General features: G+C 33.3%; 1 protein-coding gene across 2 annotated transcripts in view; it reads left to right on the plus strand.

Annotated features, from left to right (window-relative positions):
• Window positions 1–5,769: 5,769 nt before the first annotated feature.
• Window positions 5,770–16,398, plus strand: part of LOC117105235 (semaphorin-5A-like) — a 66,519-nt gene continuing 55,890 nt past the window's right edge. For both annotated transcript variants that reach the window (XM_033246316.1, XM_033246317.1), the window contains exon 1: window positions 5,770–5,815. In XM_033246316.1, the coding sequence (XP_033102207.1) occupies window positions 5,785–5,815 (31 nt within the window). In that variant the 5' untranslated portion in view covers window positions 5,770–5,784. The remainder of the gene's footprint in view (window positions 5,816–16,398) is intronic.

Here is a 16,398-nt window from a genome sequence, read left to right on the forward strand (position 1 = left end):
AGCTAAGCAATAATTAGCCCTTCTTAGCAGATTAACTAGATAAACAGTTTGGCTTTGACTGAATCAGTTTGTTTGTTAAGTGTAGGTTTCAGTTCTTTGATCCAAAGCATTTGTTTAATTAAGCAATCAAACTCGGATTTGCACTTAGGTAAAACTTTGAAATAATTAACAGTTTCAGTAGCACTAACATAATGATCTTTTAAATGTTGTCCTATGTTGCCTTAAAGTCAGGCTCCGGAGAAAAAAAATTTTTTTGATATGTTGTAGAACTGATTTTTCTGAGACAGAAAAAAGTTGTTTGACGAAAAACTGAGCAACGATGAATGAGATACAGATTTTTGAATATTTAAAAACTGGGGGAAAAAGGTGTAAAAATGGCAATTTCTATTACCGAATTTTTCATTGGGGCCATTTTTACCTACCTGTCTTATGGGGCCATTTTTACCGGGGCCATTTTTTCCAGGGCCATTCTAAAATGTCAAACAAAACAGTAAATTTCTTTGGTTTAATTGCAAAAAAATATCAATCTCATCCAAATGAATAAAAGTGTACATCATTTCCCAAATAAATCAACAACACAAAATGGTCAGTGACAACTTTTTTAAGAATATAACATTTTAGTAGTTATATCAAAATCATAGTAAAATGTTGAGGAACATCTGTCCAAAATACGGGTTCTTTAAAAAAAAAAGAAAGTGTAGCTGAACTGACGTAGTTTATAAGATGTTTGCTTTCCAATCTCAGTGTTCCTATAAAAAGCAGCCCTAAAAACAGCTCTCCCTCTTGCAGATGATAATGAAATTAAGTTAAAGTAACACTTATAAGACACTTTAAAAAATAAATTTCTACTGAAAAACTTAAAATAATTGATTATTCCTAATCAATTATTCAGACAGTCTGTCCACACTGCTACTTAATTTTTGCATTTGCAAAATTGGTTATTGACTGCCCATCACAGTGGAAATTACATTGATCACTATTATCACCCCCACAAATGGTAGATAGGTAATTTATTCGGATACACACATTTTTAATTGTAACACACTTCATTACTGTGGAGGTATGTCCAAACATATACACAATTATAAAACTTAATACCAAACACACTGACAATGACATGAATATAAAAGGCAAAATAGAAACATTCAACCACAATAGTAATAGGCCTAGTAAAAAATAAAAAATATATAAATAATTAAATTAATTGAAAAAGATATTGGAAGTACGAATTGATCTTCTTTTCTTTACATCCTGTGTGGTGTTTTTCAACTAATAATCGCTATTTTTGTTGCAGCTAAAAAGTGTACAGCACACAATCCTGTGTCTGGTGTTTTTAATCGCTTTATTTTATTGATTATTTTGGAAAATAATTATTTTAAAAAGCGATTATTAATTGCTTATTTCTTGCCAGCAGAAACAGGCCCTAAGTTGATTTCATATTTGTTTGTTAGGAAATGGTTTTCATTTTTCTTAGGCTGGATGAAGATGCAAAAAATAAAATGAAAATGCTGTTAAAATAATGCAGTTTAGAATATAAAAACCATATGGAATACCTTCAGTGTTTTGGACCATAAAGTTTCAGGGTAGATTCCTGTATGTGGTTAGCCGCAAGACTGAGGATGTTTTTTACAACCATATTGTAAAATGATTGTATTGGCAGGAAAGTTAAATTCCATTGTGCTTCAAGTGGGTGCCCAAAGCCTATACATAGCACTGCAAGGCAACTTGACTGTGTGGTCCGAGTCCATAATTATTATTTCGGTTTTATTTATGGATGCTGGTGGAAGATTAAATCTAGAGGCAGCTGGACGGTACCCTAAAAAATAATTAGCGAAATTAAATTGCGAAAACAGGCTTAAAATAATTACAATCACTGTAATTTATGTAATTTTTTTGTTCCTCAAGTGGGTGCCCTAAACCAGAGGTTTAATGTCATTGTGCTTCAAATGGGTTCCTCAACCCCCGCCCTCCCACCCCAAGCTTATGCACAGCCACAGCACGGCAAGGCAACAGGTCTGGGTGGTCTGGTGCCCATCATTATTATAGAAAAAACTGCATAGTACCCAAAACAAAATTGGTAAAACAAAATTTAAAATGATTACATTTGCCAGAATATCTAATTCCATTGTGCCCCAAGTGGGTGCCTAAACCTATACACAACAATGCAAGGCAACAAATTTGTGTGGTCCATCCGAGCATGGAGGTAAAACCGAAGCTATCATTAATTTTTTGTTTTAGTTATTTATTGGTGGAAGACTTAATCCAGGGGCAGCTGGACAGTACCCAAAGCTATTGAGCTAGCCATGGCAAGTGAAAGAAGTTAATTGAATTAAAGAAAGCAAGATAAGTTTAAGATAAGATAAGATACTCTCTGTTGTAACTCCTATTTTATTCCTCTATGGTGAAATGAAACTGCAAAAACAGTTTTAAAATCAAAGTATAACTACAATGATGGTAACCAAAAGGCTCAAGGAACTTACACTAGAAAAAAATGTTTGCCCTCCTCCACCCGCACCTAACTCACTGAAAAGAATAGGGGTGGAAAAAAAAAATTTAAAAAGTCTTTTTTTAGCTTTTTTCTTTACAAATAAAAAAAAATGTGAGTGAATACATTTTTGTTTTTTGCCAGATGCCCTACAAATTAGTCTAAAGTTGTTGTCTGATGTAAAATATTGCCATTCTAGGCCTTTATGGGTTATTTTATTCCATCTGATGAGTATTAAAAAAAAATAAATAAAGAAAAAAACTTGTTTAACCCGCCCCTATTTATCATTTTAAAAAAAAAGAAGGGCAAACAAACAATTTTTTTTAGCCTTATTATTAATTTTATCTGAAGAATATTTTCAGAGTAGGCCTACTGAAATAAGGATAGGGTACATAAACACCTTTTTTTTAATACACATTTTGTAAGAACACTGAGGCTAAAATTGCCTAAAAACTAAGAACAAATTGAGGCTGGTGGAAAATTAACCATTTAAAAAAAAATAAAACCTATTTCTTTTAGAAAAAGAAAAAAATTCTATTTGGTCTTATCTGTACCTTATGTGCAGTAGATGCCTGCGATTATGTAGTAATACTTACAGTCCTGTATATACTGCTGTTAGGCCTACGTATTAATTTTTTGTCTTTGAAAAGTTTGTAAAATAAGAACATTTTGAGCCTGAAATTCGCCAAAAAATAACAACATTTCGAGCCTGAAATTTGCCAAAAAATAAGAACATTAAGCCTGGGAAAAAATTTACTGGTTCTTATAAAAAAAAAAGTTTTATGGTTTTGTTGCCTACATCCTGAGAAAGCTATATAATTCTCTGGCAGGTACCTAGAAAATAATATACTTCTTAAGCAAAATGGGCCATTATCCACTTCAATTCACTTTTTAATTCATCTTTTCTTGTGTGGAAAAAGATAAAGATCTGTTTTGAAATGATTAATGAGAGACATTAAAATCAAGAGGAACCTTAATAGGACAATTGTGGGACCAAGCAGGGGTCAAGTTGTTAATGGCTTTAATTGCTTGTAAAGTGTGTAATTAATACTCTAATAGGTATGATTTATTTTAATTGAATTAATTACTTAGTTATAGGAGGGATCTGGAAGGGAACAGTCTTGTTAGTCCATGTCAATAAATGAGACAAGATAGTTTCCCTTAATTGGAGTAACAAGTAAGGTATTGCAGTAGCAAAGAAAATTATGGGCCATATGAAGGTAGGTTGAAAATGCAAAAGAGGAAAAGTAGGGGAAAATGGAGATCAACCATGAAAGTCAAATATGATGGGAATAGGACAAATAAATATCATAACAAATGTAAGCTTAAATTTTGTAGTTTTTAAGTTCGCCATTAAGACCAAACAAAACTGTCTGCAAAGATACTATAAGCATAACCATAACCATTGAGATGGATTATACTGTAGGCATATGAATCAAAGAAGTGTAGCCATGGAAATAGTATAAACCGAAGTTTGAGATTGTGATGATCCAAGAAATAAAAACAGAGATCTCACATGTGGACATTCAGTTTTTAGAATGAAGTGTATTACTGTAAAAAGGACATAAAACATGACCTCATGTCATCTACAAAAGACGCTTTTAAAATAATATTAAATATAAATTCACCCTATCCCTTAATATGTCTTGCATCATCTCTCTTGCATCATTAGCAGATTTTTAGTTTTAGTAGGCTTCTCATTCCCTATGATTTATGCTCAAGAATGAACTAATTAACTAGAGTAATGGATTGGTAATTTACTTGTGTTCTAGATATTCAAGATGTAACAGCCCATAATATCTATTTCTGCAGGCTCTTAATAATGTGCCATGTTCTTGAAATCTGCTAAAAAGTATATTTTACTGAAGGTTATGCACAAGTCTTTAAGAAAGTAATTAGTTACAAGCGGAAAATAGATTACGATGGAGGAACCACTCATTGGAATTAAAATTTTCATTTTTTTTTCATGACAGAATAAATCACAGTTGACAAGATTGTGATACATGTTTCCTGCTTGATGATTAAAAAAATATTGTGACTGAAGCACCATAAATATAATGTACATTTAAAATTGAATAAATTTGGACACAAATTTTGATTAAAATATTTTGAATTATTAATAGCAATAAATATTTATTGGTGTCTCAGAAAGTTTCTTTTTTTACATTAATATTTCAAAGGAAATATTCCATAAAAGGAGATATCTTGGCCAGAAAATATTATATTATATAAAATGTAAAGTACACATTAAATTACATAGTTTGCAGTATTGACTTATAATTGAGATATATTCCCTGGAAAAACTATAATAATAATAATAATAATTTAGTATTTAATACAATAGAACCCCTCCTTTGGGACACTCCTATTAAGAGGACACCCCTATATGGGACACTTTTTTGGCTACAAAATGAGGAAAAGTAAATCTTTTAACACTGCATCCAACCTCTATGCAGAGGAAATCTCTATTAAGGGACCACTTTGTAGTACTGCATTTTTCATGAGGCTTAGGAAGTGGGCTTGGATTGAACCCACAGCTTTGTAATCAGAAGTTGAGCACCATTCCTACTACCGTATGTTTCTGAAGTCCCATTTACACTAGACACGATTACGACATGACAACGACATGATACAGATGCGTGCAGCGTTGAAGAATACAAACTAAGCGATGGTATGTCATTGTTGTGTAATCATGTTTAGTGTAAATGGGACTTAAGCCTGGCCAGTCATTTATTTTTTTAAAAATTTATTTACAGTATTCAGGTATAAAAACAAATTTACGAGCAGCTATACAACTGAAATTGTATTACAAAATCAGTAAATTACAAAATCAGCACATTCCAATACAGAAATTTAGGATTCCTGCTAACATCCCTCCCATTGTACAGCACACATCAGACTCTGATCCACAATTATGTACCAAGAAAAGTGTATGCACAGCCACATCCTGTTTGTATCACTGTTTTTTAAAATAGTATTTTATAAATGTATGATAAACACAGTTTTTTTTCTGTTAAAATCTGTCACACAACAAAGCCGGCTATAGAAATTTGGAAGAATTCTTTTACTTCCTCATTGTTGTCACCAATATGCGTGACGTGACGTACAGAGGAAGGTAGTTACCCTTGTGTTTAATGCCACTTATTATCTTGATTAGAACAATAGGAGATTTAAAGGGGGCATAAGGCATACACCAACTCTTATGTCTAAATTGAGGAAAAAAAGTCAATGTACTGTGAAGCAAAATACCAACATGTTCAGTTGACTGACTTGATTTATAATGTATTTATCTCATTTGAATGTTGATTCACTGGAGGATAGCTGTACACAGTAAGTTAGATGCTAGAAATCTGTAGAAATAATAGAGAAAAAATGAAAATTGAATTGAAATTTAAGTCCGACAGTGCCATTTCCGGCCATCTAGAGGTTATTTTTATATTTCTTACCGCAACCCCAACAATGGGGGGAGGGGAGTTGGCTGTTGAGTTAAGGTGGGTTTATCCTCTATCTGTAAAAATCCCTACCCCTGGGCTCCTTTTATTACAAATTTTTGGATTCATTAATGGTGTTCAATTTGGCCCACTTTATGCCATTCGAGGACCCTGGTGCCTCATCGAATCTTGAAATTTAACAACTTTCATTGTGTTTAATATATTGTTTTCAAGAATCTTTTTCATCATTATTTTTTATTACATTCATCTGCAAACACTAAGGTGGTCCTTCCAAAAGAGCTGATGTGGACCATTAGCATAAAAACTAAAGGAACACATGTTTTCCACCCTAGATATCCTTCACTGGGAAGAGTAGGGTTGATTATGAACCAATTATCTTCTGTTTGCCACATATCTTAAACTAGATAAATAAATAGAGGATTACTTTGATTTAAATGGTCCTTGAGTAAATTAATGATTGCATTGATTTGTACAAACTAAAGTTATCTGTGAGAGAGTCTGTTTCCCCTTCATCTCAGAAGGACATCACTCTACATGTCTATGCATGGAGGTATTTTTTTATATACCTCCATGCTCTATGTTTAGGCCTGCTACATTATACACACTTGCATGACATAGTGTGCCATGTTCTGAAATGAACACATTGGACACATTAACGTTTTCCTTTCCAAAAACCCACCTAAATTCGAATCCAAAAGGTTTCTTTGGACAAGCACTAATGATATAGAATCGGCTTGAGTCCCTGACCAAAGCCCTAAGCAGCCCCATGGAGGTATTATTGAGAAGGAGATCACTCGGCAAAGCCACGCGCACGCAGCGCTATGCAAATGAACCAAGATCAAAGTTGCCGCAGCGCGTAAAGAACGTTTGCGCGATGCCTTTGAAGTCCCATGTGTTCCCCGCCATCAAATTTTCAGCAGGCATAGTTGACCAAAAAATTGAACATGACGAAACGGAGAGCACCTTCTTTTCTCAATGCGCACTACATACTGTCAATCACTATGGCTGCGCAATCTTTTCTATTTTGAAGCCGATACATTTATCTCTCATAAAATATCAAACATATTAATATTTTCCTCCAAGAAAAGTTTCGGATTTAATGGAACATTTACATGACCTATAAAAGTATAGTATATTTCAACTTCAATTTTCATAAATTGGCCAAAATTCGGCAATTCTAATTTTAACAGATATTAATTAATAAATGATTAAGGATTATAATATACTAAGTCATTTTAGGGTTAACTATTCGAAAAATGAATAAAAAATCTGAGTATTTTTCAGTTTTACGCTGACTTAGCTTTATAGTCGAACCAGTCTATCTTTAGACAAAATTATAATGAACACAGAAGTAATTTTAACATAAATATTTTACGGAATCCGTTCCTGAAATATACAGTCTCTTATACACATCTAGATGTGTATAAGAGACAGCATACCAAAAGCCCGAAAAAATCTAATCAGGGGAACATTGTTCATTATAAAGATATTTAATGGGTTAAAATCAAACGTTTTATTGCACAACCGCTCTGCTGGAAGCGTATAAATGCATGTCGTTGCCAAGTTGTTGCTAACGAAAAAATGTGAATTATAGGATAATACGCCCGCGTGCGATCCAAAAGCGGGGAACACATAGGTTTGTCGCGTCAAAGGGATCTGTTGCCGAGTGATCTCCTTCTCAATAATACCTCCATGGCAGCCCTAAGCAGGTTTGGATCCTTGTCTGACTTAATATCGGATTCCCTATTGATAAATTTCTAAGCCACCGCTTCATACGTTCTTATAACATAGTATGAACATTTGTGTATTCTTTAAAAGCAGAGCACATAGCTGAATATTCCCGACTTTCTATCGGAAGGTTGGGTGCTCGTCACACCGCTTGTGTTTGAGTATAAATGCATACCAGGTAGGTGGTGAATGATTTGTTAGTAGTCCTGTACATGCATTATCTAGGAATGCTCCCCATGTGTATAATTGATTCTGTATCTAATAACCAGGGAAAATGTGCTGTGAGACTAAAGCAAAGAACATAATATAAATGCTGAAATGAAATGAAATAAATATAACCAGAGAACACTGTTTCATTAAATATTCTTGAGTACTGAAGTATACATCCTGCCATTTTTTAGATCAACTTAGAGTAAAAAAAAATATTATCAAATTAAAATTAAACCCTACAGTCAACAGGAGTTAAGTGATTATGTTGTGAAGTACCATGTAGTGTAAATCCTTACTGATAACCAGAAGGCATTGTGAAGGTCATTGAGAAGTTCATTCACATGATGTAAAAGGGGATAAGGTCAAGGGTGCAATGAGATGCCAATGAAGTGTACCCGAGAGAGAGGGGAAAGTCACATATTGCCGAGGCTTTCTATTTCGCTACCAGATCAAAAACACTGTCTTGTAAGTACGGTATGTGTTCTGTCGCCATCAGGGCTTTACAAGTTAAGACCAAGTAGTTTCTCTTAATATTTTGAAAAAAGGAGAATTAGGGCATTTTTTAAAATTCCAAGATGGTAAATTCAAGATGGTCGATGTGAATTATTTTTTGATATCATTGAACATTAGAAAGCCTAAGTATATATAGCTTAAGCTTAGGAAATGTAGGCTTTTTGATAGTACACTACAGTTTTTCATTAATATCCTTTTAATTTGGCGTGTAAGCCTATACAGGTATATAGCCAAGCGGTTAATGCAGTGGCACCAGGCCCTTCAGCCATGTTAGCATTGGTTTGAGTGGCACGCTTGCCTGCAGTCAGTTGTGGAAAACGTCTTCTCAGATAAGGACTATAAACTGTGGTCCCAGTGTACACAATTGGTGAATGCGTACCTTAAACAACAGTACATTTTGTGCGACGTGTAGGGTGTTACCTGGGTGTACAGGTCCATTCATCCCTTGTTGTGGCACCAGTTAACGGGGTAGGTCAGATGTGAAGTGACCCGAAAGAGAGAAGAAAGTTAATGAACAAGCTGTTTATTCCACAAGCGCTTTGAGACTATTACATTCAATGCCGTAGCCAGGATTTTCAAACAGTGCGGGACAATATCAGGGTGGACCCACTTTACGCGTAAATTCAACTAATGTGGACCTATTTTCTTAAAAGTTGACCCATTTTATGCAAAACTATGAAAAATCTGGGCCCATTTTCTTAAAAGTTTACCCATTTTAGGCTAAATATGAGAAATATGGACCCATTTTTCAAAAAGTGGACTCATTTAAGCATAAAACTGCATAATTTGGACCAATTTTTTAAAGTGTGGACCTGTTCTTTATGAACCTATTAGAAAAATTGTGTGGGACTGTCCCAACTATCCCAATAGCTGGCTACGGCATTGATTACATTCTACATTAAAGTTGTTTGTTGCTGGTCATATCAAGAGTCAAGTGCATAACACACATAACACATTCATGTAGATTTGAAGTGATTCCCTTTTTTTCTCAAGATATTTTTCTCATGGTTTGTTTTTACCTTTTGTGCTCAGTAGATGTGCGTGTCGTATCTCTCTACCATTACAGTATAACAACAATAGCGATTCATAAATCATAATTTTTTCCCCACAAAATGACTTCTGGTAAATAACAAAGGTAGTAAGTACAAAATGCCTAGCAGAGCCTAAAACAAGGTAACAATGAAGGCATTAAATGACAAATAAATAAGTAAATATAAATACCAAAAAATAGTAATATTAAACAGTAGTTAAAATTATAAGCATGGGAATTATACATTTGCCGTTGTTCTCTTTAAGATTGAACTGTCTTTGTGTCTTGTCTATGGTCTTCAAACAAATTACTTTGGAGCCAGACTTAAATAACTTGGGCCTTATTTGGCTTCTCCCGACACAATTGCATTTTTTTTCTAAATATATTATTTCTTTTTTGCCTTGTTTCCACTTCCATTGTGTGAAATCTGAATCTGACATCTAAACCAATGTCAGCTGTAATGATAGACAGCAAACATATTGCCTGCCCCTATATTATTAGCAGAGCTAATTTTATGCATGTTTTTCATAGATTTATTTGGTTTTAACAACTCTGTGATGTCTATATAGTTACATCAATCCATTTTAATATATAAACTTTTAAATATTTATGTATGTACAGTAGTTTTGATGTAGTTTGTAATAATTTCTGTGATATCTTTTTACACTAAACTTTTTTATAGAATGTTTATTAATGGATCTTAAATACTTAATGTTTTAATTAATTTTATGGATGTATTACAACTCGTGTTTTTTTAATGTGATAAGCAATAAATCTGAATGTGGGATCTCCATCTATCAGTGTTTCTCTCCGTTTATACTACCTCCCATCATGCTAGTTTTAATCATATACTTCTTCATGACCAAAACAACTCTATTCTCTGTAATGTAAAAAAGGTTATTTGCTATTATTAGTTTATCCAGAGATTTTATAACCCAGAAGATGCAGATTAGGAATTTATTGACTAGGAAGTGCCCCAAAAAGTTGACACCAATAAACATGTACACACAACTTGCTTCAAGATAGATTGATCATCCCTTCCAGGTGTTGCATTGATTTATGAAAATGGTTGCCAGTCCGTCAGTCTTCATCTCTCATTTTTGAGTGAAGCCTTCCAAATCTGTTTTCCAATACAAATGAATTATTAGAAAAAGCCGAGCTGTTCTTACCTTGGTCCTCTTCAACCAAATACAGGTGTCTGTGTGTCGTTTGGGGGTAATTGTGTTAAGCACCTGTTTGGGAATTTCAACAAAATTTGGCGACTCCAGACAACCATAACTCTTTTCATTCTTGACCTATTGCTGACCAGTCCATCTCTTCAATCAAAGCCGTTTGATTAGATCAAGGCTTGGGCTTCAGAGAATGAAGATACATATTTTTATAAGATAAGTTTTTAATGAGAAACTCAAATTCAGCTGATCTTTCTGATCAATATTTCAGTTACCTTGAGTGCAACATCCTCAATGTACTCAAACAACCCTACCATAGTTTATTTTCAAAATAACTGGAATGAAGCTTCTTAATAGTAAATTGTAATGGTGTTATTATGGGATGTTTCAACTAACTCAACAAGCGGTTCCTGAGTAAAGGAAAATTCCTATTATCATTATGATGAAATTGTGGATCATTTATTGCTGGCTTTTCTTTGATATACAGTACCTTACATCTATTGATTATCTTCATTAAGCTAAAGAACTTGAAAAATGAAATTCAATATTTGAATGGTTTTGTATCAGCCTAGTTAAGTAAGTTATTAGCTCAATTGAAATTGAGAAAATGTTTTCCTTCCTGAAGAACAGGTGCACAGAATAATTAATACCATAATTGTTTGAATGCAGTATGCACTTTAAATTTGCTTGTAATCAATTCAGGATTTTTTGAAATAAAAGTATGTAAGGCCAAGTGAAAAAAAGAAGTAGTTTCTCGTCCTAATATTTTGAAAAAAGGAGAGTGAGGGCACTTATTTCTTCTTTTTTTTTGACTCCGAGATGACAAATCCAAGATGGTCGATGCTAAGTAGCTACTACCATACTTTCTCCCTTTTACCGAGTAGGCACATTTAGACATAATTCATAACATATCCCCAACCACGAACGATCAAGAGGAATTTTACTGATTTTATGATGCGAGTTAGCCAGATTCTCAAACATTTCGTAAAATAATAAAAATTTGGTGGTGAGAAAATGGATGCCTGAGGGGTGGAGAAAATAGCAATTTTTTTTATTTGGCCTGAAAAGTGTTTTGATTTACAGTATGTCTCCTTTGAAGTTAGTAACTACTTGATCCTAGGTACTAATTCAATATTTTAATTTATTTTTAAAGTTTTCAAGATAATATCTATTACAAATTCGTCACAATACATTTGACCAGGGGCATGACTAGAGATGATGGTTATGAAGTGCAAATATGTTATAGTATATATAAAATATAAAGAATAAAAAAATATATAATAAGCAGTATATATAAGATATTAATATTGATAATAATATATTTTTGATAAATAATACAATATCATCTGAAAAAAAATTGTCACATATACTGCCAACTTTGTGTTGGTTTTGGAAAAAAATATAAAATTATCTTGTTTATCGTTATTATCAGGCCTGTCGTTACCAGCATATCACGGATCAGGGCAGCTTAAAGCAACACTGTCAAAACGGGCGTATTACAGATTATAGAATTTATGAATAATCAAATTAGCATTTTGAATATGGCTGTTACAATGCTTTCGTTGAATTACATAATTATATTGCCAGTCATAACTAATACAATTAAAGACTTATTAATCTGAATTCTTTGCATACTCAACCTTCTGACACAAGTAGGCCTCGCACTACAAATGATTTATTACGTGTGGGTGTTTCGATGCCGCTAATTCCGTGTTCTTTTTAATTGTCAACAAAGAAAAGTGTTAAGAACAGGTTTCAATAGCTAGAAAATTTGAGTTGAGCCCTGTCGACTCATGGAGGTTTTGGCACTATACACTAGAGTAGATCTACTCCAGAAATCTTTTTCCTGCTTGATATGAATTGTGTTAGTGTATGATGTAACAGGTCCAACCTCTCTTTCAAAAGCTAACGTGCTATTTAGGCCAACTTGTATTTCACGGTTCAGTGCATATTCAGTGGTTACAGTCAGTTCCAACACTGTTAACCAACTACGCTTTGCTGCCCTCATTTTGTGCGGCACGTAGGTATGCCTTTGCGCTTGCGAACTTCGAGACTGATGATTGTAACCTTACTTGTGTCCTTGGGCAAGACACACTATAGTATCTACTACCCTATTCAGACTTAGCTTTCATTGCAATGTAATTGCAAGTAATCAGGAGCAACCAAGTAACGTTTTTCATAAGTCACATAGATTGGGTGCATTCAGATACATTCACTGTCGGTATCGAAAAATGTTTGGAAGCTTTCACACAGGCTTTAGTATTGGTTTGCTACTGTAAAAATAAATTGTAGTTTGGATGAGGGCTTAATATGTTCCACTCAGAAATATGGTTCTTGTACACATGACTAATAGGATGTAAATAACAGGCAATGAAATAGACCAGTGCTGAATTCCAAGCACTGTCTTAAGAATGCAAATGTCAAATTGTATTCTAATTAATTGTAGAATTACAACCTATTGTAATTAATTAAAATGTAATTAGACTTCAGTCAAATGAGATTAACTTACTGCAAATGTTTTTCATTTAAGTAAAATTTGGATTTACTATAAATGGCTGGCCATACATACACCCAAGGGACAGAGGAGATTGCAAATTGGTTCTGATTGATTGATTTTGTGTAACTATAATTACCATGGTAACAGGACTGCATACACTATCAATTAGATTTTGTACAATTAAAAAATAATCCTGTATATTATACAACCGTTTAACCCTGAAAACCTAGTACTGTTTCGTAACAGCGATAATTATTATTGGCTTATTTTCCCCGAATTATAAAGAACAATGACTCATGCAGTAGTTTCTAAGATTCATTCCCGGTTTAAAAGCCTTTCTTATCCAGGTTATAAATCATGAATAATTACTGATCAGGCCTACTTTTTCTGCAATATTAATATAAGATAAATGCAAGACGATTCTAAATATCCCTCGTTTGTATTTCACCTCAGTGCTTGATTTAACATACCTTTGGGTGAGAAATTTCAATTAGCCTATATACAGTACTCGCAGTTATCCTACGTACTTAAACAATATCTACCATGTTTACCAAGCTTGGCATACATAGTATTTCACGATAGTATTGCGGTTTCTAAAAATTTGTGTTGTGATAGGATTCTACAAATGTACAGAATTCTTGGGGTTTATTAGAATTATCTTTAATACCATTTATATTTGACCAGCATTTATGATTCCATTGTGTTCTAGTATATTAGAAACTCACACATATATTGTTGCCATAGATATACAATGGTATACCATATACAGACCCACAGGCATTCAATTTGTGCTAATGATGTGGAATGCACTACACGTTGAAGTCCGTGAATCAGCGTCAATTGACATCTTTAAAAAGCGACTCAAAACCTTTTTATTTGCCTCTTTATAGCCACCGTTTTCTTCTTTTTTTCAATTTCTCTGTTTCACCTTGCTAGCTAGTGTTGTTTGTTCCAGGTTAGGAGGCACCTGATCCCAGAAAAGATCAAGACTTAACCGATGCTAACCGGAGTACATAAATACAGACCTCCAGTTGGCGATGATGGTGTAACCCCATACTTCGGTTTGGGTGCTAGCTTGGTGTTTTTTTTTTTGGTTTTTTTTCCCAGCTGTTTTCTTTGTGTTCTTGACTTCATTATTGTCTAGCGCATAGAGACCTCGTTTATTTGCGCTATATAAATCCATCTATTATTATTATTATTATGATGCATGTAAGTCATGTGTAGAGAAATAAATATTTTGATGGATTTGTGGTTACCCTGTAATTCTGTGGTTAGATGCTGCTCTTTAACTATTTTTCCTATCAATAAGGCCCAATAAAAAAATTATTAGTTTATCACCCTCGCGCGCATGCCTTCTATGGTACTAGAAAAAAAAAATATATTTTTGAAAAAAAAAAAAATATTTTAAATTTATTTTTAAAATTTTACTTCTTTATTTTTTTCATTTATTTTATTAAATAGTTAGTAGATATTGTTTGCATTATCTAAATCATGTTTTACTTTGAATATCTATGCACCAGCAAACAAACCATTTGGCTTTAGCAAAATAAAAAATTTAAAAAAAAAAGCCTCCCTCCCTCATCACTTTTCCTGCCCAGATAGGGTGATAAACTAATAATATTTTTTATAGGGCATAATCTTCTGATAAAAATTCATGTTTTCATATAGAACAATTCTTCTGACTACAGTACTGGTATCTCAGTATCACTACAGCTGTTTGGGGTCGATCAACTCATGATCTTGTCAAATTTAATATACAACATTTCCTTTTTTATTGACCTAATTTTGTTGATATACGGTAAACCATATTTAAGTATTTAATACCAATAAAATATACTAACATGTAGTATTAAAAACATTGTCAAATACTGGATTCTTACTGCAACTGGATTGCACTATTTAGTAGGTCTCCTGTTGCATTATTGCACAAATTTCACTCTCATAGGCCTCTTTCATATACAGTGCAGACAATATAGGCCTATATTTTAATAGACCATCAGAATACTGTTTTGGTTTAAATTCTACAAAGCAAGAAACAGAAAAATTTGTAGGCAGCATGGTAAGGCTTTCGGCAGAAAATAGCTGAAAATATGATGATTCTACAAACTGTGAGGTTTGGAAACATTTTTACCGCTAAAAATATTGCATAATCTTAAATATTAGGCAATATGCTGTATAAGGATTAAAAAGCTGTACATATAGATTCATTAGAACTTTACATTACTTTTAAAGAATAAATGAGATGATAGTACTACACTAAAGTTAGCATCAGGACATCATAAATTTGTTTTTTATTGCTTTACCGATTTCCAACTTATGGTTTATTGAGGTGAAGTTAATTAGTCATTTCCCTTTAGTATTGTATATGAAGTTTAAGTTGTACTTGTTTTGTTATTTGGTTATATTGCTTTTTTAAAAATATAATTCCATGATTAAAATGGATTAATTAACCACACTGTACTATTTTAGACTGCTAAATGATTTTTAAGCATTAAATATGTAATGCAACAATAAACTGGTTTTTTTTACCTAATTTACCTATCCTGTTAACTCATCTCAGTAAGTGCTGATTTGAGTTCATGTCAATGATTGGTATCATTATGCATTCCTACCTGTATATTGTCACTTATCAAGGTAATCACATATTAAACAACAGTCTAGTAGGCAGACACCAATAACTACCTAAAAAAGTATGCTCAAACCACCCACAATCCAATCAAATAGCCAGTTGGAGGCTCTGTTACTCTACCTGTCCCTGAAATTGGCTATTTAATTGACATCCTATTTAGTAGGCCTAACTGTGTTATGACATCACATGATTAACAGGTAGCAACTCCATCTGTATTCAATCATATTCCCAGGTTTATAGCTTGGGTACGACTGTTAACTGCCTACTAATGACTCATCTTAAAATCACATCAGTACCCTGAGGTATTCCCAGATTAGTTGTTATGATCCATGAAAAACCCTTTTCTCCTTGAGATTGTCTTGGAATTTTTATCATTTAATGGCAACAATTTTTGTCTGACACACCTTACATACTTTTATGCATCAGTAAGATGCTTATGGAAGTGAGCATTCTGAAAAACAAGATTAATTTTTAAAAACGTATATTTTGAGCTTAAAATTGTAATGATTTAAATGTGATTCACAAAAGATCAAATGTTACACATGACGCATTCTGCACATGAATCACAGGTGTTTCCAGGAAATTATTTCTATGCTTCAAATTCAATGTGTGACGGATGTGGTGGTATGCAAACAATATCAGTTTCAGCTTGGGTCCCACAATATAGAGCTGACACAAAAAGCAC

This window comes from Anneissia japonica, unplaced genomic scaffold (genome assembly GCF_011630105.1).
Source record: "Anneissia japonica isolate Jap-2015-1 unplaced genomic scaffold, ASM1163010v1 scaffold287726_len2788222_cov184, whole genome shotgun sequence".
Lineage (NCBI taxonomy): Eukaryota > Metazoa > Echinodermata > Crinoidea > Comatulida > Comatulidae > Anneissia > Anneissia japonica.